Here is a 23,651-nt window from a genome sequence, read left to right as displayed (position 1 = left end):
ATTAAATTAAAAAAAAAAAAAAATATTATATTTTTATAAAATTATTTGATATGTATTAATGTATCAAAACATATGTATCCAGTAAATTCCTACAAATATAATAACTATATATTTGTTCGAGACAGGCTTTACTTGATACTTGAAGCTCTCTGGATTTAATAGTCAGTTGTAAATTAATTCTATTGAATTTCCCTACAATTGTTTCAGACACGGCCACTGTTACTAATGAACCAATCGTGAATTTAATAGCTCAGATATTCTGACCTTAAAGGTCACTACTAAAAACCATAACATTTAGCTGACAGTCTATAATAATTAATTAAAAAACTATTTCAATAAACAATGCAAGATGAAGAATAAAAACTTTGCAATTAAATTTCCTTAAATTAATGAAATATGAATAAATTTAACCTGACGAAAATTTCCATGTAATAAAGATGTAAAATTACCTTATCGGAATTAATAGAGTCCTGTTGCTCATCGTCGACAGAAAATGAGCATCTGTCTTTGCTCGGAACAGCCCAGTGATGATCCAGCATGGAACGCCTGCGTTCCTCGAGTGTCCTACTGAATTGTCCGACACAAAGATCTTTCTCAGCGGTCTCATCCAATTTATCTTTATCTTTGTCCTTATCTTCTCTGTCTTTGTCTTTATCCTTATCTTTATCTTTATCTTTTCCAGAAGAAGCTCCCTCGTCCTACAATTTAACATTAATTATTCATCACCTCGCCGGTCTAATAATTACTACTAGTGAAACTAAAACTAAAACTCGGGCTTTGCCAAAGTTTAATCGTGGCTTCTAACTTGTACCGTAACACAACAGCAGAAATTAATTAAAATTATTACTATTACATTAAATTAATAAGTTAATTAACAGATAAATTAACATACGCTCTGTAAATTAGTAGGAGTGACAAGGTCTCGTTCAAAGGCCTTTGGAAAGGCGTCGCCTTCTCTTTCAGCGCAACTACAAACGCTTTCATTGTCGTCACCGGCAAGCTCCGAAAAGTTATCATCCTTGCCGGGTGATAAACATTTCCGGGCATCACTTCTCTCTGGTTTCTTCATGTAATAAATCTCCGGTTTCTTGTCCGAGCTCATGGCGTCTGTATGGCTCACCCGCATGTGGGCAATATCGTAGTAAATCGCAGCGTTAACTACGAACTCCATTGGCGCAATCACACCGTATGATTCCGCTCCGTGCTCTATTACCAGCGGGTCTGACACATTTGGATCAAACATTACGGCATTTGGTGTCACCAATAAAACACCCCCGACTACACCCTGGTAAGAGAACAATTTATTATTACAGTTATTTTCTTTTAATGGAATTTTATAGCAAGTTTTAATATTTATCGACAAGAAAAAGCTTTTAGTTTGTATGAAACACTACCTGTCCATCAGTGATATGACGAACGTTGATCTTCAAAAATCTCTCTCTGTAGGCTGGTTCATCCTCGTCCATTGCTGCTGTATTACCACTGTCAAGCGGGGTTTTAACTCGTTCCATGTGACCTGGTTTTGGCGAAACAGGCCGTAAGTTATCCAATAATTCTGAAGAAAAAAAAAAAAAAAAAAAAAAAAAAAAAAATATATATATATATATATATATATTTTAATGTTTAAATCGTTCCACATTATTTTTTATTTTGTCAACTTCACTTTTAAATAATCCTGAAATTAAAGTTAGCAAATATTTGATCATTTTAAAATTTACATTTTTTATTTATAAAAATTTTTTGGCCACAATTTATGAATTACAAAAATATTTAAAATTGTCAAATATCTTTTAAATTAATTTTTATGAAATTAGAAGACATTTAAAAATTTTTTTATTAATCAATTTTTAATAAAAAAAAATATTTATAAAAAATTGCACTTGTAGTTTTTAAAAAAATAAATTACCTTTTTCTTCAGGCGGCAAATCATCTTGTGAGTCATGATCATGACCAGGATCAGGACTAGGAGCGTCCAGTGTAGCTCCATCGCCGCCCAACCGAGCTTCGCCTTTAATCGGCACCCAGAGCTGCTGGCCAGGGTAAATAAAAGTGCTGCCAAGTCGATTTAATTTGCTCAATTCTGACGGTGTGGTATCAAATCTTGCTGCTACAGACGTCAGTGTATCTCTATTACCCACCTGTAATAAATATTTCAATTAATAATAGTAAAAAAAAATTTTTTTTTAGGTAATAAATTGTGTTGAAAAATTTAGATTGATATTATAATATAAATACGTTACATAATAAATGGGATTATTATACAAGATGATAATTGAGAGAACAAGTTGAGGTGAATAATTTCACATGAATCATGAATGTCAATGATACTCGTGAATAAACTGAGGCCAAGTTCATTTTATGCAACACCGTCGTTCAGTGTGTTTTAAAAATTTGTTTTACAAATTGGGTGAGTTTATTTACAAGTATTTAGTGTAAAATTATTAATAATAAATTTACACAAACTTTTAGAAAAAAATAAATTAACTTGATTCAAAATAATAAAATTATTTTCTTGATTCAAGAATTTTTTTCTTGAAAAGTTAATTTTTTTTTTTTTTTCTGTGTATAAATATATCTACCATTGATAAATGCCGGATGAAAAGTAGATAAGTGGATTATCAAGCGACAAGATGGACGGTGTGAGACGGAGAGTAAGTATAAGTTTTAATGCCAACAATTTAACCACCGAGAGTTATGGGTACGTGTGCAATCTATGCAAAATAATAGTATTTTCGATAGATCCTCTCTATCTACTCGTAAATATTACGTAGCACAGGCAACGTAATTTCACGGATCGCTAGTTAATGTTACTTTATAAAGCCTCTGGGCTTTTATCAGCCATTCGGTAAGCTGGTACGATCAACCGTGACTACGTGCCCATTGGAAAATAGTCTCTATTTAACGCTTATTAGTATTCCCAGTCGCTGAAGAAATAAAAGTATTTTCACTTTTACCCAAGACTGGATTATCAAACCAAAAGATTCTACTACTTAGATCTTAACCAGTTATATTGTCAAAAGTATAAAAATTCTTAAGCCAAGAAATTTTTTTTAAACCAAAAATTGTCTTGTTAAAAAATTTTTTTTCTATTCATTAAAGCTAACTTTTTTTTATCTGTAATATAAATGAAAGCATTCGCTTGAGCAATCGCCAATTTTTCAATTGCCCAATTGTCAATTAAATATTGTAATAGCGTTTACTTTTATTCTAGTTTAATTGTAATTAAATAATAAATAATTCTTTTATTTATTTAGATTTTTATCGCGGTTAACGAATCTAAGCACGTATAATGAATAGTCAACGCCGAACGCTGTCTGCATGGATAACTAGCTCAACAGGACAATTATCTTGGGCTGTTCATTTATATTTGACTCGTGGAATGTCTCCATATCTACCAAATATTGCTTTGATAGTTATATTAATATTGCGCAGGTATAAATTGCAAAATAAGACTTAGACTTGAATTTTATTAAAATAACTTAAAATTTTAGGTGATAAAATTGATTAACTTTCAAGATTATTTTTTTTACAATAAAAAATAGTTTCCAACCTTCACCAAAATTGTTCGCTGATAAATTTTGCGTATCCTTTTAAAGCGAGCGTTTTATTAACTATATTATATTTGAAAGCTTTAATATAGATTAAAAACATATATATATATATATATATATATATATATATATATATATATATATATATATATATATACCGAATAGGTAGACGTTTATTATGTAATATTCTCGTCGGTGAACTTTTTGGCGTTTAAAAATAATCGATTATTTCGTTGTACACCTTTAAAACTTTATAAAGTTGAATCAAGGGAAAAAGAAAAGTTAATTTCCCAGTTAAGTTATTTGAAAGCACTCAAGGCAGCTCGGAGGGAGAGAAGAACACCAGCTGCAGATAATGAACGCATTGGTATTGGTACCAACCAAAGACTCCTGTACATTAAGTTAGAAATTCTAGTCTATGAAATATTACAAAGTCTAATAATCCTAAAGTTTTTAATTTTTAATTTTTAATTATTAAATTAAAGCTAAAAAATATTTTTAAAAAATTCCACTTGTAGTTTTTCAAGCTTTTAAATGATTTTTTGTATAAAAAAATTTTTAGATCAATTTTTAGGGTAATATTGAGCGTGATTATGATCACCGAATTAAATAGGAGGTAAAATTTGAGATTAAAAAGTGAAGAGTCGAGAGTAAAGTGCGCCATTAACGATGTAGCAGGAAGCCGAGGGATAAAGGCGGTCTCAAAGGCAGAATCTACGGACATAATAGTAAGTTGTAAAAAAAGGGAACCGGATTGAAGGAACAAATAAGATAAAAAGCCACCTGGATCACACGGAGGAATGAATAGACGAGAGAGCTACTCGAGATCTTCTCTGGAAACTCCGATGGCTTGAGAACAAACAAAAAATATAATAAAGATAAATTGTTCCGGCTTCCGGCGGTGTTTCTGATGGATGTAAAGCCTCTTTTTATTGGCATCGATTGGATGTTTTTTTTATGAATATGTTCATTCCTTCGGTACTTATTGCCATTTGTGGTTCCGGAATATTGTACAGACTGGAGCAGCGCTCTGTGTACCCAGATATAATGTATTCTAGATTCTGCGAACGTATCGATGATGGACGATAAACCATTAGCCTGCAGTTATGGTTAGCTTCCATTAGGCGACTAATCGATTCACGGCAGCAAGTCAACGACCAACCAGCATGATATTCCAGATTCTAGATTCTAGATTCTATATTCCTTTCTATACAGATAGTGTATTCCACTAACTCAAGAGATTCACCCGGCGGTCTAATCGCGCCGTCAATTATACCGGGACACCCTGGATGTTGAGATGAATTTTCAAATCTTACTAAATGACCATTCAGTCGCTTCTTTCCGTTCCGGTTGTCCCAGTTTGGTGAATCCGGGTGTTCTAGTTCTAGTTTAAATTCTCAAAAGACCAGACTAAACTGCTACGTCCTCCCAAAGGGCTTCCGGGTGTCTCTGCTTCCTCCAGAGAGAACAGACTATTTTATAAATATTACCTCTGAACGTGAATCTGAAATATTTCCCTCGAGAGACAGATAACTGCTCAGATAACTCAGATAACTCACTCTTCTTTATTTTACTTATTTTATACTCAAGTGTAAATCATAAAAGATTTACTTTGCAAACATTACACGAGATATAAAATCTTATTGAGTTTTCGGGATTATATAATTACTTTACTTGAACAATGATTCACTGAGGTTTGAATTTTATTGTAATTTCATTTTAGAGTCGAAACACAAGATAAAATTGATAAGTAAATTTGTGATGAAATTTTAATTTAGATAAAAATTTATTATCTGTATTGTTAAGAGAATAAGCAAAATTTTATGGCCTACGTACTTATCTAATAAAATGGGTTTTTGAAGACATGTCTTTAATATATCTTCGAGGAAAAAAATACAGAAAATTTTAGTAGAATATCAATGTAACCAGAATTACTGATTTACGCTTGACAATTTACAATTTTGTCGTTGACGTGCCGGGAATCGTCGACATTCAAATGACGTGCTAGTGCTTCAGGAATTAGATAAATTCCTGTATCTGTGTACCCTGAGCGTCATATCTGTCTTGAATATTTGAAATTATTGAAATTCCATCAGTTTGCAACAATACTACTGTGTTACTTAAGCATTTCAATTTAGATAGGGAAGATGCAATTTAGTGGCCGGCAATCGATGATATTATATTTATTCCATATATCGTATCGTCTATATAATTCATATCGTTGATTAGTTGATGAACCATATTCCAACATTAAAACCACCTCATAATCAATTACTAACAAATTTACAAACTTGCTTCAATTACATTAGCATACAAGGTATCGGCTTCAGAGTAATTTAATCATCAACTTTATTTAATATTCTCTGTTGATGTGATGTTGATTGCCACAAAATTAATGTTAACGTTAGCACTAACTTTTTTTTAATTTTTAACTCCAAATTTTGGGTAAAAAATTGTTGAAAATATAAAAAAAGTTTACCTTTTTTATTTAAATTTTTTACTTAAAAAATTATGGATAATTTTTATGACTTCATTTTTGAAAAAAAAAAAAAAAAAATTTTTTTTACGCGTACTTCTTTATTGACTAATTAATTACGCTTCAATTTTAATAGTTCATTGTTCGTCAATGTTTATGTTGGTCATCATAAAAATTGAAAGAACAAATAGGTCAACGAGAAATACCAATTAATAAAACGATGAATATGACATGAAGAAAAATAATATTCAATAATATTGCAGACTATTAAATGAATATTTTGAAATGAAAAAAAATTTTTTCATCTGATTTATAAAATAAAAAATAAAAAAAAACTCACCGTATAAGCAATAGTATTTTCAGGCTGTGTAAGTTTGACGTGTTTCTTCTCATTGGAGCTGGATCCGTCTTTGCTTTCGCTATCTGAATCTGCTGACAAACAAAACTAATTTATTAATAATGTCGCCTTGGGATAATTTACTGAACTTGTATATTGCCTCAGACAAGTTCAAGTACTCAATAAATTTTATAAATGGATACATTAATCATGTGATTGACCGGCGCTTGTGAATATCAGACGGGACGTTTATATTTATCGATAGTAACTAATCACAAACTTGCTAATAACTAAATAACTAAAACATAAACACTTTGTCTCTAATTATTACATTAAATTTGTATTAATTAGCGGAAAAAGTGAACTAATTTTTCAGAAAGTAAAAAAATAACAATAAAGACAACATTATGTGCCGGTATGCATCGATTTGAATGAAATGTAAACACAATAAAACGTTGAATAAATAAAAAAACATGTTCTGGAATCATAAAGATGTGTATACGATTGGTTTAATGTACACACACGTGCTAGATATTTTGTGCCGGCTCAATTAAGTGATTCATATTTGTGATTACATACAAATGTCCTCGTATACCAGTTATGTAATGGATTAACACTAATTTTAACGCTATCAGCGATTGATATTGTGTATTGTAATTTTGTCTTATTTTTTCGAGGAACTTTTATCAAATCTTATCAGAAAATTTCAATTATTGGAACTGGTTTTTGGGTATTATCGATAGTGTTTTAAATATAGGTATGACGGAGATAAATTTTTAATTGCTTTAATGGTCTTTATTTTTTTTTTAATAAAAATCGCTCATTCTAGGTACTGTTGCGTCAATTCTTTCAACTTTGCGCAATACGCTTTAATTTTTAAACTCTCTATAAAATTATTTAATTTATGCAATTCAAGGTTCAGGTTAATAACAACAGAAATTTAAATGTAACTCATCACACATGGCCTTAAAAAAATGTATCTGTTTTTTTTTTTTTTTTTTTTTTTTTTTTCATTTATACTTCTTCTTTCTACAAATAAAAACAAATTTATTTAAACCAAGTAAATAATTTTGAAAAATTTCATTTTTTTTTTTTTTTTTTTTTTTTTTTTTAATTTTATTTAATTCAAAAATTATTATTTATTTATTGTTTATTAATTATTAATTAACTTTTAAATAAGTCTATTTAATTTAGCATGTGATTAGCCCTTTGGGCTGTGGGATTTAAGTAAAGACAATAATAATAATAATCAATTCTATATTATTAAAGATTTTTTTATACTTTAAGTAAAAAATGATCAATTAATTAATTTATTTATTATATATTAATGTAATTATTTAAAAAAGGTAATAAAAGCTGAAAAGAGCTCCATGATACCTGATTTAGTTAAAATTTTATATCGCACAATAGAAGTTTCGCGAACAATGTAGACAACGACGTAGTCATGAAACTCCTTTTTACAGATATGAACATTAGTGGGTTCGTATTCAGCGAATTCCCAACTGGACAATGTGTTGTCAAGCTCCATGACTCGATTTACACAATTAGATGTATTCCGGTAGTAAAACTAAAGTGTACCTGCACCAGAATTCGAGAACTAAACTTAACTCTCTATTAGACAGAAACGTGCTTCATAAACTTCCCGGCTCTTTCTGTTCGAGTGTCACGTTAAAACTAAACAACTTGTTTATCCACCTCAGCAGCTCCGCTCACTACACTTTACACTTAGTTCTTGTGTTAAACTCATATCAATGAAAAATATCAGTATCGTAAAACGTTTTGTTCTTTATCGCAATAAACGCTAAATAGGCCGGCATTTTTTTATTTTTATAATAGTAATAAATTTTGTATTTTTTTTTTTTTTTTTTTTTTCTCGAGCCAATCTAGTGTTAATATTGTTGAGTAAATTTCACGTAGAATTTTATTTTTATCAACAATTTTTTTTTTTTTTAATTAATGAATTAATTTTTTTATTATTTAAAAAAATTCTGCACTTGAAATTTCCAGAAGTTTAATAATAAAAAAAAAAAAAAACAATTATAATTAACACGTAGCTTTGTAAATTAAACATATCTTTAATTATCTTCCTAAATTTAAGTAAAAAAAAAAAATTATTAATTTTGTTAAATAATTTTATCTCAAAGAAATTTTTCACAATACCGAAAACAAAAAGTCTGTCACAATCCCTTGATCCATTATTATATTCTTCACAAAATTTACAGCCACCGGGATTTTAATTACGGAAAAATAAAAGACGGATTAGGAGCCTTCTTCTGTGTATCATACCGAGTGCTTAACGACTGAACGTGATCACTCCATGTCATATCACGCCGAGTACTGCATATAATATAATAATATTGTAGTGATTCAAAAGCAATACAAAGAAAAAAGACGGAGCGAACTGTGTTAATCATCTCGCTAAATAATCTCTGATAAAATTATTAAGCCTGTGTGAGAAGAGAATGCGGCGAGCGTTAAATAAGAAACTCCACTGGCCCGGATATTTTGTTTCATAAATACGTATATATGTATATATAAACAGTAATATAATATGTTATTATAATAATAAAATCTAAGTATCATTAACCATTAATAAAATTTATTCGAGTTATTATCAACAAAGTATGACGTGACTGGCGCATACTAGAACATTTTTACACAAAGATATCTCGACGTCAATTATGGTCACGTCAACAGACTATAAACTTTGATTATTTTTTTTTCCTTTTTTTTTACGGGTATAAATTCACCCATTATTTTTAATTCTAAATATTTTTAATTGATACACAGACGTAGATTGTATTGATTAAAAATATTAGATGCCATAAAAAAAATTTTTTTTAGCTTTTTCAGCTTACCTTAGGCTTTAAAACTTTCGATAAATTAATTTTTAATAATTTTTATATACTACTCAAATTTTTTTTAGAAATTTAGAATTTTTACAGAATAATTTTTAAAGAATAATAGAAAATAAGAGTCAATAGGCTCTATTGATAATTATTCAGATGCCATAAGGACTTGTAAAAAATTTTTTCTCAAAAATCGACATATTCTCGTCCGAATAAATTAGCCCACAAATTTTTTTATACCTTTACTAATGTATTATAAATAAAATTAATTTAATAATATTTATAAATAGTAATAAATATAAAAATGTTAAAAAAAGCTACGTTTTAGCTTCAATCGTCAATTAACGAGATAAAAATTTTATAAATATACTGAAGCTTATATCAAGTGAGTCTTAGCATTACCAGTCAACTGTTAATAAATGTGATGACGTGATTGTTTGAGGAGTGACACTCACATATCATATTAGAGACAATATATGAACTTTTAGTCGTTATCTTCTATAGGATAACTCTGTCTGGCATTATATGGGATTGTGATATTTATTCGACTGCGCTTAGATTTATTGCACACATACAGAGTCTCGATCTGTCGAGTGAGTTTACCGGAATTTATTGTGATGCAGAGAAGTCATTTCTGTTTTAAATATGTTTGACTTTGAAAAAGTAAGTCAATGCGATACAATTGAGGAGGTTGAGGTCGCGAATGAGTGAATAAACTAGATCTCAGATGCATCGTCGTTTAAATTATAAATATTTTTCTTCAATATAATTTTTTTTTTTTTTTTTTTTTTAATTAAAAAATCCAGAAAATTATAAAAAATTCTTACCTCTGGATAGTTTATCCACAGACTCAAAGCGACCTTCAACTTTGCTGCGAAGTGATTCCAAGTCGTATGGCGTTGTGAATCCATGATCCACACTACGGCTCTTGTTCCTGGTAAAATAATTAAACTCAATTAATTAACTAAACTCACCAATTCTTAATTTAAAAATTAACAAATTTATCGTCAGTTTCTCATAATTTTACTCTTAATTAAATATATTATTTATAAATAATTATAATTATAATTATAATTTAATATGATAGTTGGAAAAGTTTTTAAAAATATAACTACGCTAATTATGAAAAGCTGGATTTTTTTTTTTTTTTTTTACATGAAAGCGTCTCTGAATAAAGCTTAGCTGTTTAATACGCACCGAAAGAAGGACGTTGCTAGATTCTCAGTTGATCTTGTCAGCGTAACATCTTGCTGCGACATGCGACGTGACCTGGCTCAGCGGCAAACAAAATGAAAATAAAACAAAATAAGGGTGAGTTCATGCAAACTACGTGCCAAGAATAATAAATTACAAATCATAAATCATAAATGATAAATAAATTAATAATCTGCTAAAATGCTCCGTAAATAAATCTAAATGTTTGCTTACTCTAATTATGCATGCTAAAATTTTGTGAGCAAGCTTTTGTACTCAATAATAGTGCATATAAATAGTACAATAAAAAAAAAAAAAAAAAAAAAAAAAAATTAATTAATTTATATTTTACATGTTTTTCTTAAATTTTTAATTTAAATTTTTAAAAATTCCCGCGCTTTAAGCTCTAACTTACGTCATTTCCGATTTGAGTTTCAGTGGCGCCATCTTTTGAATGTTTTTTTAAAACTTAATCAAATTTTAACGATAAAAAAGAGTTCTAGATGAAAATCTCGGAATTTTCGTGAAGAAAAAAAAATTTTGAAGGTAATTTAATAAATTAATTAAAAAAAATTATTTTTCAGTGCATAGACATGCGGAAAATGTAATTTATATGTACAAAAAAAAAAAAAAAAAAAAAAAAAAAGTAGATTTAGTATCTCGGTTCATCAACTGGTTGAAATTAAATGCAATGTAAATTACACGTCAGTTAAAAGAGTGTTCATTAAAGTCATTGATCCTGGGTCGAAGTTCTTGGCGCTCTATTTAATATCTCCATTTTCAGGATCAACGAATATAGTATAACTCATAAAAGTAAAGGACACAAGTTTAGTTATACACTCGCAATTTGTATGTAAATCAGTTGCTGGAAAAGTTTCATGCATACGAATGTCTCACACGGTTCACTGTTCATGCTAATATCGAATAGTAGTCGGGTCAGTCTCACTTCTCATTTTATTAAAACCTTACTAATCCTTTTTTTAATTTGAGTTTGGTTCTGTTGTTACTTTTGAACTATCAACGGGTGTTTTTAATTGGTAGGTTAATTATTTTTTTTTTTTTTTTTTTTTTTATAAAAAAATTTTGTATAATTTTAGAAATATTTTCTAACAATTAATTTTTTTAAAGAAAATTTTTCAAGTATTTTAAATAAAAAAAAACTTCTTGAATTAATTTTAACAAATTAAAGTCTTCTTTAATGAAGGATTAATATTTAATACAATCGATTTTAAAGTCTATAAGAAAAAAAAAAATTCTAGGTCTCTAATATTTTTATACAATATTTATAAATAAATTTAACGACCAATAAAAAAGATAAACAAATTAAAAAATCTTTTAAAAGATAGTATTAAAGTAAAAAACGTTTGGATATTAATGTCAAAATAAAAACTTACTAGAAAGGCTGATCATTAATCATAATAAATATAATATTCGGTGTAAAATAATGTATAATGCGTATTTGTTGGTTTCTAAGCGATGTGCGACGTTATTTAATAAATAATGGCGGTCTTTGATTATGAAATGAAACTTAAAATCATGGTCATTAGAGATTTTTGGAAAGAGATTTTCCTTGAGCTGTCTTGATTAATATTGAAAGTAACAATTTAAAATTCAAAACTATAGTTCTTTATTAAATATTCTATTTAGTCTCGAGGATAGCTATTTATATTTACAGCTTTATAAGTCTACTTTTTGCTGATATTATTATTTAATATATTGAATAAAATATCGCAGAAATATAAATATAAAATAAAAGAGCATTGCGTAATATTCAAACGCTCCTATTGAATCGAATATGTCAATGAACTCGAGACGGAATGAAGTTGAATTAAATAAATTACCTACTCTCTCAATTTATTACTTTTTTAAGCGACTGACGACTGAATTCTCCGTATATAAACAATATATAAATTAAACAGAGTGATATTCAACAAAAAAAATATTCCATTTATAAGATATAATTATTTTTTTCAAATTTTGACAGACTAATTCTGTGTTAAGGATTACAGATACCAAAAAATTTTTCTATAGTCAATATTTGACCCAGAATAAGCAATTGAATTATTGCGACAGTAAATGAAATTTTGAAAATTTGATATTGATCCTTATCAGAAAGCAAACCCGTTATCGCTTCCAGGTGCTAATAAGGAAGCCGACGTGCCACGATTAAGTAAATATAAACATCATAGATGTCGCAACAAAGTGATAAAATGATGTAAGATATCTGCACATTCCAATGTGGTGCAACTTCTACACCAAACAGCAGCAGCAGCAGCAGCAACAACAACAACAACAACAACAACAACAACAACAATACGGACAATAATAATAAAGTAATTATACTAACAACAGCGTAAGCCGCGACAAACAGTTTTGCATTTCATAGGACTAAAATAACTGAAGGTGACTGTTTGTTATTTTTAATGATCCACAAGAATTAATTGGCCTATTAAAATTCTAAATGAGATTCTACACGACGGTCGATGGGCCGCATTATCCGGGCGTGTCTATATCTATGACACCAGACATTAAAAGCTCTATACCCGGTGTCGAGAACGAGGATAGCCCGTATATTCTGGGCTTTAGGGTCACCATTTCGCCATTTCCCTCCTTATACTTCAGATTACACGCCTAGACTCCGTTCATGGCTAAACATTTAAATCCAATACCGTCTACTAGCGTCTACAGCCTAAACCTCTTTCATTTAACTTCGTTACAGCTCCACTTTCCCCTTCATTTTGTGCTATACCCTTTGATTTTTCCTCCGTCCACTCCGACGGTAAATCAATTCGTCATTTTTAAGTCAATATTATTCCTATTGAAAATTTTTATTAGAATTAAAAATTTAAAACTTCTAAAAGACTGCAATCATTTCGATGATATTAGTTTTAAATTAAAAGTTCAAATTTTGGAGAAAGGAAAAAATATTTACTCCAAAATTAGCATTTATATTTTTAAAAAGACTAATTTTTGATTTAAAAGTTTAAATTCTGAAGAACAAATGAGTATTGATGAATTCTTTTGTAAACAAAAGACTTATTCCAGGCTCTGGTGTCAATTTCAACGCATCATTTTTATCTATAACAAAATGGGTGAATAAATTTGATATTCGACATGAGAATGACAGAAAGGTGGGTTGGGTGACAAAATAGAATATTTTGTCATCTAGAAGCGAGGATCTGCAAAGATAAAAGTGGAACAAAGAAGATTCAAGATTGAAGATTGAGGAAAAAATGGAAAGCAAGAGCTCACTTTATATATTATCCTTGGAAGAGAAGATAGCAGCTGAAGAGAGAAAGAGAGCAGATAAAAGCGTGCGGTTAAGTACAACAGGGCGGTATGCCAGCTTTTGATACTCCACTTTTGTGCTCTCACTCAATACAATTTCAGTGACCTCCATCGTTATATTAGTTTTCTCGTTTGTTCAAAGCCCGAACAATCAATTCACCTCATTTTATTTGAGATTTCGAGTATGATATTCCGTTGAGTGCAGCTCAAATGTAACAGTGTTTTTGGTTAGCATGATCGTCTCCAACAGGTGACATGCAATCGCTAAAAAATAACGGACCGTCCAGAAATAGAGCACTTCTCTTTTCTGCTTTCGCAACTGCTGCTGTTTATTATTATTATTTTATTGCAACGGTAAATCTTTTGTTAAATTTTGGAACATCATAAATGTATTCCCGGCGGTTGAAGAAAGGAAACAGTTTGATGGACGATAAAAGAGCTCAACGATTTTTCATAAATTATTACCGGGCGAATTTGCGGTTGGATAGTGATGTTTATATTTATATTTAATTGCATTGTTGTACAGCGAAAAATAAAACGCTGCCAGCTTCTCTTTAGGGGGTTCGCTAAAAATATCTACAGTGACTCATTTATACTCTGTTGTTCCTCGTTCATCATTCGGCAGGGTCGATGCTCGTACCAATTATGTACACATCAATGAAATAAATATAAACTTATTCAGGGATTATTCATTGTTGTTTTTCATTCGCCAACGGTGTTTAGATATCGAGTAGCGAATGTTTTCAACCAGGTTCGCTTGTTTTGGTTCAGATACACTCGATGGGAAATTTTGGTCGTCATTTAAAACAAAAATTTTGTTTGATAATAAAAAATTCTTTTAAAATTTCAAAGGAGAAAAATTTTTCAACTACTTTGTAAATAAAATTTATTCAAGTTGAAAAAACAAATTTTTTATCAATATACAATATGTATGTTTTAAAAATTAGTAAATTTGTAATGTCTAAAAAAAGATTTGATCAAATAAAATTTATTTGAATCAAAAAAAAAAATTTTTTTTTCTCTATTTAATTGAAATTAATTTTTGTATCAATTTAAGAAAAATTTTTGATAGAATTTTAAATTGTTTTTTCTTAATTTTAAATAAAATCCAAATTTAGAAGCATCAAAAATTGTTTAAAATGATTAATGGATTGCATAACATCACAAAAACTAAAAATCAATCAAATGAAAGCGTAGGAAGGCGCGACTATTATACAGGAGCGTTAATTTCCTGCCTTTTGATAACTAGCGTGCCCCGGAGCCTCAATTGCAATCTCGGGTTCGACTTAACGACTGCTAAGTCTAATTCCGGTGGGTTTAGATTAATTTTAGCAGCCCACCTGATGAATGATTGATGATACGGCGTTAAAAACAATAATTAACGCTCGAATATGCTTTTGAAGTGTGAATTTATATTAAGCGTAAATAAGTAATGGCCCGGGTGCGCCAAAGAGCATATAATAATATACACCGCGAAGATCTGTGTGCAATTAAATCGTCGCATGAACGAGGATTTCGATTTCACATTGATGCCAAGTGCGAGATCATTCGTGAATCGAACGAATTGATGCCAAACGTTTCGCGCGAGTGATTGCTGTCGAGTTTATAAAGCTTATGTGAATGTGAATCATGAGAATATGTACACATGTATATTTCTGGATGTATATGTGGGTGAGTGTGTAAGTATGCCAGGTATGGCATACTTAGTTGGTATCGTGGGAGACGGAAAGCATTGAGCGAATTCCATGCAACCAAACGCTTTTACCTGCAACCATGGAATTTAATATCGAAAAACAAAACGCTATTCGGATTCGCTTTGGCTAAATATACCCCACTTATTGCAAGCTCTACGAGTGTTATTGTTATAATTATTTTTTAATTTCAAATTTTTGACTGATCATTTTCGATTTTTACTTTTTTTGATATTTTGATAAGAGGATGAGAGCTATTAAAAATTTTTCGTATTATTTTTTTTGTACTTTCAATATTTAATCCAGAATTTTTATTAAAAATTTTCCAAAAATACAGAACATTTATATGAATTGATTTTTTAATTTAAACATTTAAGTTCTTGTCCATATTTAAAATATTTAATAATTTAATCTTGGGAATTTGGATATAAAATTATTTTTTGATTTTTAGTTTGCCTGATAAAGCTGAAATAAATAAAAGAAATTCCCAATTTTAAATTATTTAAATATTTTAATTTAAATTCCAAATTTTGGGAAAAGCAAAAGAGATAGAGTAAAATTTATAAAAAAATTAAAATTCTTATAAATTTTTAATATTTCCAATATTTGAGCCAGAATTTAAATTAAAAAATATCTAATAAAAATAGCGACAACTTTGTAATCGAAATAAAAAAATGTAAAACGTAAATACCCAAGCAAATGATCGATTACAATTACATGGGAAAATGACTTCCTGTTATCGTTATCCTGCAGAGAATAAAATGTTTATTAACGTTGTCAATGTGCGTTTAGTTTACCTGATCCGGAAGATAGAAGTAGATAAGTATATGAATTTTTTATTATTATTGTCTGTCTTTGGTTGTATTGTACGCGAGTACGAGCTGGAACGAATACAAACGGGTATCGTATCAAACGTCTACCAGTAGTCTCATATTACTCATCTGCTGTTTATTATATTAAATTCAATAGTGTGTTTACGATAGCAGTGATACGATGTGTAGTCAGTTTAAGTAGTCTTGTCAGCTAGCACATGACTAAATTCTCGTATCATTCTGTTTAATAAACAATTTTATCAACCAGGGATTGATTAACGTAACAACTCTTAATACATACGATATTATACCGTCGACGTAATAGAATCCCATTATATCTAATCGCAATTAATGTCTTTGAGCACGCGCTATTTTTGCAGCAAACAAAGTCATATTTTTTTGAACAATTTAAATTCAAATTTTCCCGAATAAAAATTTCATCAATTACTAATTACTATTTATATCATAATGATTAAATGCTGCACCTTATTGATAAGGATTTCTGTTCAATCCAATTGCAATAGAAGAGAACATAAGAAACCGGTCATTAGCACGGAAATTTCGATTTGGCTTACATGTCATTAATTCATGTAAAACGTGTTTCGATGCATAATAAAAATAGCGATAAAACGAAATAATAACTCGGAAGGAAACGAGTTTAATTGTTGCATTAATATTGAGGAAAATCCAATTATGATTCTTCAACCAACAATGACTCTCAGGGATTCTAAAGAGGAAAAGTTACCTTCCCACGTGAATATTTTGAATATTTTATAGTAAACCTATTAGTCATCTTAAACTTTTAGATGTTGTGCTTTCTAAAATCAGTATTTTTTTGGAAAATTAAAAAAATTCTAATTAAATAGTAAAAATTAAAAATTCAACCAATAGATGGGTTTTCGATTAATATTCCTAACATCCTGCCACTTAATTCATCAGATCACGTAGCACTTAGCTTATAGTAAATGTCAGTCGGGACATTTACGTCTCAGGAATGTCCATGATCTAGCCAATCAAACGTAATTTATCATGATCCATCAACATCTAGTCATCCTTAAAGATTGCAATAATACAAAACAATACCGCAAATACATTTGTTGTTTTTCATCTCCTTGATCGACAATTTTTCTCAATCAATTCAATAACTGGATAAATAAACAACAAACAATGCAAATATTTACATCAAACGGAGTAACTGTAAAAAAAACTCTACCTGGACACGGATTCAGGCACGAAGATATTCCACCAAGAAAACCGCTTCTGGCGCCCAGTGTAGAGGGCTTCAGCGCTGCCAACTTCAGAAGATATTTCCGCGGAGCCTTTCTTGCGCTTGCGGTCAGATTTCGGCGGTTTCACCAAAGGATGCCAGGATTTCCGGCGGCCCTTTTTCGCCTCACGTTCCCGGATAACATTCTCGTTCGCCAAAACCTCCAAGTTCTCCTCGAGGAGGTCTTCTGAGACGTAGAATACCGAGCCGCGCCTGGCTCCTTCACTGCTACGCCGCATTTCCTTCAGCTTATCTTTATTTTCCTTGTCCTTGTCCTTGTCCTTGTTTTTCTCCTTATCTTTATCTTTGTCTTTGTCTTTGTCTTTGTCTTTGCACTTATCCTTTTCCTCAAAGATACTGGCACGTCTCGCTCGCTGGAATAAACTGTCGCGACGTGCTTTCAAGTCCTCCAGGACGCTATGGCGTCTTCCCTTGGCATCCCGTAAAATACCAGGGCTTAGAGGCACGCTCGCCTCTTCCAGGCTTAGAGGTATTGAATTCGTCGAAGCGAATTTTCCCGGCGCTGGGCCATTCGGGGAGTCTGTTATGAACATTTCCATGCTATCTTTCATTTAAGTTATTATTATTTCTTATCAAGAGCTTTTTTTAATATTATAGTTTTACGTTATGATACTATTTGTACAGTTTCAGAAAATCCTCAATTTCTTTGTTTTCTAAGGATCAAAATTTCTTTAAAATGGCTTGAGATATTCAAAAAATTTTTATCTTCAATATTTCTACATAATATTCTACTTTTCTCCAAAGTTATCCAAGATTTAATGAATCTTCACAGCTGAATTTTTAATTATTTCTTCTCAAAAACTTCTGTGATTGTTTTAAAATAAAATACTGACACAATTTATGAACTTTTATAAAATTGCCACCGTAAAAATAAAAATTGAACTTAAAAACTTAAAAAAAAAAAAAAAAAAAAAAAAAAAACTCAATTTTTCTCTTTCAATAATTTTTTCTCCCAAAAATCAAAATTCCTTCGTTTCAAGGAGTCCTTTTGGACTCGAGATACCAAAAACTTGAACAACTTTTTTACAGAGAATTAAATTCCCTGCAAAAAAATCTTTTATAACTTTTACGTATCTCCAATATTTCTATCAAAAACTCTATTTTTGTCCCAATAAATAATTTTGACACTAAAATTCACCGTAAAATTTTGAAATCCATTTTGTCTAAAAACTTCCTGACCACAGCTATCGCAACTTGAGCCCAGTAACAATTAAAAACTCAGTACATAGAGAATAATCCAGCGTTAATATATAATATAAATCCTCGACTCTTGTTCCATTCGGTGAAAGCCGCGGCCTCTACGACCGCCTTTTCACTTTGCACACCGCTAGGTCGAGTGCGTTGGCCCGATCACGAGTTCCCGACACGACCCGGAGGTATAATATATATTTATCATACAATAATATAAAATAATTTTTATTCACAAGCAGGCTCTTATTAATATTGACACTTTGTTACTTCCTAGGGTCGAAAATTTAGTGCCCAAAAAATCGGCAGCTCTTCTTCTTTTCTGTCACAATTCTTCCTATGTAATACGAGGTGAACAGACGATACCAGTCGGCCTTGAAGAGGCCAATGTTTCTTTCTTCACAACCGGATCTAAATCATCACGAATTCTTCTCAACTTTTATTGAGAGTCTCTTCCCTTCTCCAAACATCAAACGATTGATGATAAAAAATAATTGATAATTTTTGTCAGATTCTAGAACAATCTGAGACTTTTATACTCAGTCTATAATATATAATATATAATATAATAAATATATAGACGTTAATGATAATGGTCTCGTTTCTCTACCGGTTTCTTAGTAGCTCGGTGCTTGAAATAATTTCACTGAATGAATTTCGAACACTCGCCTCGAGAAATTCACTTGGGTTTAAGTTGACCATTTTTACGGTGAATAAAACACTCTAGTTTTTTTTTTTTTTTTTTATTAGAACTTTGTTTAAAGTTTACAACCGTAGTGGATTAATTCGCAGAACTGAGTCACTAAAGTTATGTGAATATGCTAGAAGTATGGTAATCCAAAAATTAGTTCTTGTTGGCGATGCTGAGATGAAAAATGCCCGGTTTAAGTACTAGAAGAATATTATTATATTATTTGATTATATTTTTTGAAATATACCTGGTGGGATATTATATGGTGTGCAGTATTATACTGCGTATAAGTATGAAAGAATAAAACGGTCCGTGACGGTTCGAGCATAAAATACAGCGGTACTAAGCGCAAGCGAACATGCCGGCGTTTATTTATACGTCGAGACCAGACTACTGTCTCTCTCAGAGGCTTATTATGTATCGGTATATGCCCTCTCCTCTCTTTAAATTTTTATTTCACTTCTAGAGTTTGTTTTACTTCAAGAGAACTCACATGTGAGCATCAAAAACAATTTTTTTTTTGCTAAAAAAATTCATTTAAAATTTTTAATATTTTTTTAATTAAAAAAAAAAAATTTATCATGATTATTATTAAAATTATAAAAATAAATTGACTTAATAATTTGGCGAATTTCCCAAAAAATTTTTTGATAAATTATGATTAATTTCTTGTTTACAAAATTATTCTATTTTTATTGCAAAAAAAAATATTGCAAATAATTTTAACAATAAACAATAAATGTGATTTTATAAAAAGAAAAAAATTTAAAAAGAATTTATATCTGATAATTTATTAAAAATAAATAATTAAACGTATTTATAATTAATAGATAAATAATTTTTTTCACTTAAAATATTTGTCTACTGATACTATATTTTCCACCGAGGTCAATTGGATTTAATTCAATTAATCATCCACGGACAGATGATAATATTTTCATTTGTGCAATTCTTTAATTGCACTATGATAATTGAATAATTGTTTCTATTAAGCTTCGAGCGATTTTAGCTTTTAAATATTACGCGTGCCTCAAAACAAGTTGCTTTTATTAATGAACTATAATTAAATTGTGCAAAAGATGGAATAGTTTTTTTTATTTTCACCCGCCGGGAATCGAACGCGAATTTTTAAATTTTAAGCACGCGATCGCCTTCACAAGTTAAATATTTAAAATTCTAGAGATTATATAGATCGACGATTATCTAAATCCACTGAGCTTAAATCTATTTAATTAGAGATAGTAAAAGTAATTATTTTTACCGAGATAAGTCGATAAAAATCCTCATTATCTGTCAATTAAGAGTAAAAATATTTAAAAAAATATTTTTATAATTTCTCTGAAAAAAGTATTGTCTAACTAACTTCCAACTGTTAAATTGTGGGCGTTACTTGTATCACAGAAGCACATTAATTGAAGTCCAAGGTCAAGCGGGTTCAATTGCTTGCATTAATTCTCATTACTATCACTCTAAAAATTAAATTAAACTGTTTGGTCACAAAAAAACTTCTTAGAAAGACCAAAAAGATTGTAATTATAGAAAAAAAATTGAAAAAATTGTAGAGGTAATTTAAATACATTAGCGAAGGGTTTGAGTTAGAAACTAAAGACCCGAAGGAATAGGGTTCGATTCCCGGCTTTGGTAAAATCTCTTTTTTATTTTATTTTTCTGAATAATACTTATAATTCTGCGGAGAATATTATTCAATAAAAATGTGAAATTTGGCATAATAAAATTATGCAATACAGAACAAATAAAAAGGCATAAACATAATATATTTTTTGTAGAAAGAATTATATTAGTTTTAGATCATAAAACACGAGTTTATCTCCGTTATAAAGTCGTGATAAGCAAAATATTTATTTTAGTAAATATAAAAGAATATTTGTTTGATTAAAATTAAATCAATAAATTTATAAAAATTATATTCTGATAAAAATAGAATTTATAATAATTATAATGATAATAAATTAATTACTCCGGATATTAACGTTTTATTGTTATGTGAAATGAAAGCGAGATTGTGTTCATAACTTGAAATAATAAATTTATTAACAGAGACAAGGATTAAAATAAAAAAGTTAAATCCTGAGAATTAGCGGAAAAAAATAATAAAATATCAGAAAAGTTTTAAAAAATATTTAATCAACCGCGGAATAAAAAAAAAAAAAAAAAAAAAAAAAAAAAAGTTTAAAAAGTCAAACGAAAAGGTATTAGGTGTAAAATACAAAAAGTCAATAAAACAAATCTGTTTTCAATTTTTAAACGTTTACCAGTAAAAAGTTTCAAATAAATAGTAATAAAATAGTAAGAGGACTGAAGTATAATATAATATACTATGAAATGAGGCGTAATACCAATAATTTATCATTAAATATCAAGACTAGCACGGTTATATTTGCTTTAGATAATAATCTCAAGTACCGTCACTTAAACAATGCGAGACAGGAAAATATTTGTACGGTGATTATATTATTAACTTATTTATTTTTTAATTTTAATTATTGTTTTATGTTTTATTCAGCGTCAGGCCAATAAATAAAATAAAGAGATGGCTTTTGACGGCAGCTTTTCTCAGGCAATTATCACCGAATAATTAACTACTCACAACACTTTGGAAGGCTGTACCAGGTGCCTGCAATTTTTTTCGGGTCAAGGTGTTGGGCCTTTTTGTGATACAATTTTGATAAGCATTTTATCATTATTATTTAATAATAATAAAATGATTTAAAAAATTGTAAAAAGTAATTAATTAATAAATATTACTTCAAGGAAGATAATAATTCTATTTTTATAAATCTAATCCACCAAATTGATAAAAAAATCCGCGAAAAATTCAAAAATAAATTAAGCTTTGATAGATAGAAAATTTTGAAGGTTTAAAAAAATTTTTTAAACGAATTAAATACCTTTTAATTTAATAGAAATGTAAACGAGGTCATTTCGATAAAGATTTTATTATTTAAAGCGACGAATTTATTCAAATCAAATATTTAAGTATATATTCAATTAAAAAAAGAAATAAAAGTTATAATTTTCTATAGAATTAGCATAAATATTTATATTAATGAAGCTTAGGAATAATTTTAGTAGAATCCGCGAATTGTTTCCAGTTAATTTTATTATTTTTTATCTGATTCTTTGCATTGAAATTAATTTTACAAAAAAATATCAAAAGTGAGCTTGATTTTTATGACTTGTTTCAAATTAATGCTTTTTTACGGATCAAATATTAAGACATCTGTACATAATAGATTCCCAAAGACTTTGTGTCAACAATTTCGACTCCTATGACTATAATAACCCTGAATCATAAATCCCAAGGCCGGAAAGAAACAAATTTTGTTAAATATAATTTATTGACACACCAGGAAGTTTTAAAAATTAAATTACTGTACCGTTGATCGTAAAATACCTTAACACTTTAAATTTAAAACGCTAATAAGAGAAGCAAATGTATTAATGATAGTATTTTTTTTTTTTTTTTTTTATTGCCGTAGGAAAATTGCCAAAGAATAAACAGAATTGTTAAAACTCTTGACGCATTTCCTTCGGCGGTACTGTAGAGCATAGTCAAAAAAAAAATATTGATATTCACATTAATATTTTGTATCCGCAAATGCGACGATTTATGTGAACTAAATTTATCACACGTAACACACGGCGCAGTATATATATTTCTACATATAAATATATATTTATTGTAGTATTTGAGGTTGTATTTTACACAATTTGTACACAGGAGTGTCAGCTGTGTCAATTTAAGCATTACGTAATTATCTAAATTATATTTAAATTAGGTAATGTGTACGCTGGTGTAATCAATAATATTTGTCTTCCTAGCCGAAAGATTTTAAAAGAATCTTAAAAAATTTGACTGTTTTTTTAGTTTAAAGCTCAAATTATGGACAAAGAAAATTAAATTATAATTTTTTGGTCTTCCTAAAATTTGATCCGAAATTCGAATTTGAAAAGTATCTAATAAAAAAATGGTAAATATTTTAAGATTTATGGCTTGGTAAAAATATTCACCAGAGCAGGTTTTTCTTCTTCTCCAGTCTGGAACGCGAAGTGTAAATAAGGAATGCCAAAAGAAAAAGTGAGAATACTAATGCATGCTAAAAACTAAACTTACGAAACTGGAAGATGCAAATACTGCGGTGACAATAAAACTTACCTGAAACAGAAAAAAAATATAAATTAGACGGATGACAATAAAGAAGGAAGTAAATATCCAGTATAAATACAAGGTTAAATGAAAATAAAAATGAATCTCTGTTAAAATT

The 23,651-nt window shown here is 29.3% G+C and overlaps 1 protein-coding gene and 1 long non-coding RNA gene across 11 annotated transcripts in view; one reads left to right on the top strand and one right to left on the bottom strand.

Moving 5' to 3' along the window:
• The window catches only part of Mtd (TLD domain-containing protein mustard), a 71,583-nt gene that overhangs the window by 20,596 nt on the left and 27,336 nt on the right, over nucleotides 1–23,651 (bottom strand). For 2 of the 10 annotated variants that reach the window (XM_074259424.1, XM_074259397.1), the window contains 6 exons: nucleotides 10,041–10,147; nucleotides 6,368–6,459; nucleotides 1,907–2,138; nucleotides 1,395–1,555; nucleotides 893–1,285; nucleotides 450–698 (listed from right to left, as the gene is read on the bottom strand). In XM_074259424.1, coding sequence (XP_074115525.1) covers nucleotides 450–698; nucleotides 893–1,285; nucleotides 1,395–1,555; nucleotides 1,907–2,138; nucleotides 6,368–6,459; nucleotides 10,041–10,147 — 1,234 coding nt within the window. Of the gene's footprint in view, nucleotides 1–449; nucleotides 699–892; nucleotides 1,286–1,394; nucleotides 1,556–1,906; nucleotides 2,139–6,367; nucleotides 6,460–10,040; nucleotides 10,148–10,410; nucleotides 10,483–17,411; nucleotides 18,183–23,651 lie in introns of those variants that run through there. The other 8 variants (XM_074259432.1, XM_074259406.1, XM_074259366.1 and 5 more) reach the window with 7 other exon arrangements.
• On the top strand, nucleotides 2,193–3,463 carry LOC141538156 (uncharacterized). Its single transcript, XR_012481011.1, has 3 exons — nucleotides 2,193–2,407; nucleotides 2,607–2,651; nucleotides 3,255–3,463. It is a non-coding gene; the product is annotated as an uncharacterized LOC141538156 (long non-coding RNA).

This window comes from Cotesia typhae, unplaced genomic scaffold, assembly GCF_013202065.1.
Source record: "Cotesia typhae breed Kobodo isofemale line unplaced genomic scaffold, CoteBio_Ctyphae contig_11, whole genome shotgun sequence".
In the NCBI taxonomy this organism is placed as follows: Eukaryota; Metazoa; Arthropoda; class Insecta; order Hymenoptera; family Braconidae; genus Cotesia; species Cotesia typhae.
Note: the sequence above shows the minus strand (reverse complement) of the source record. Positions and strands in the feature narration are given on the sequence as shown.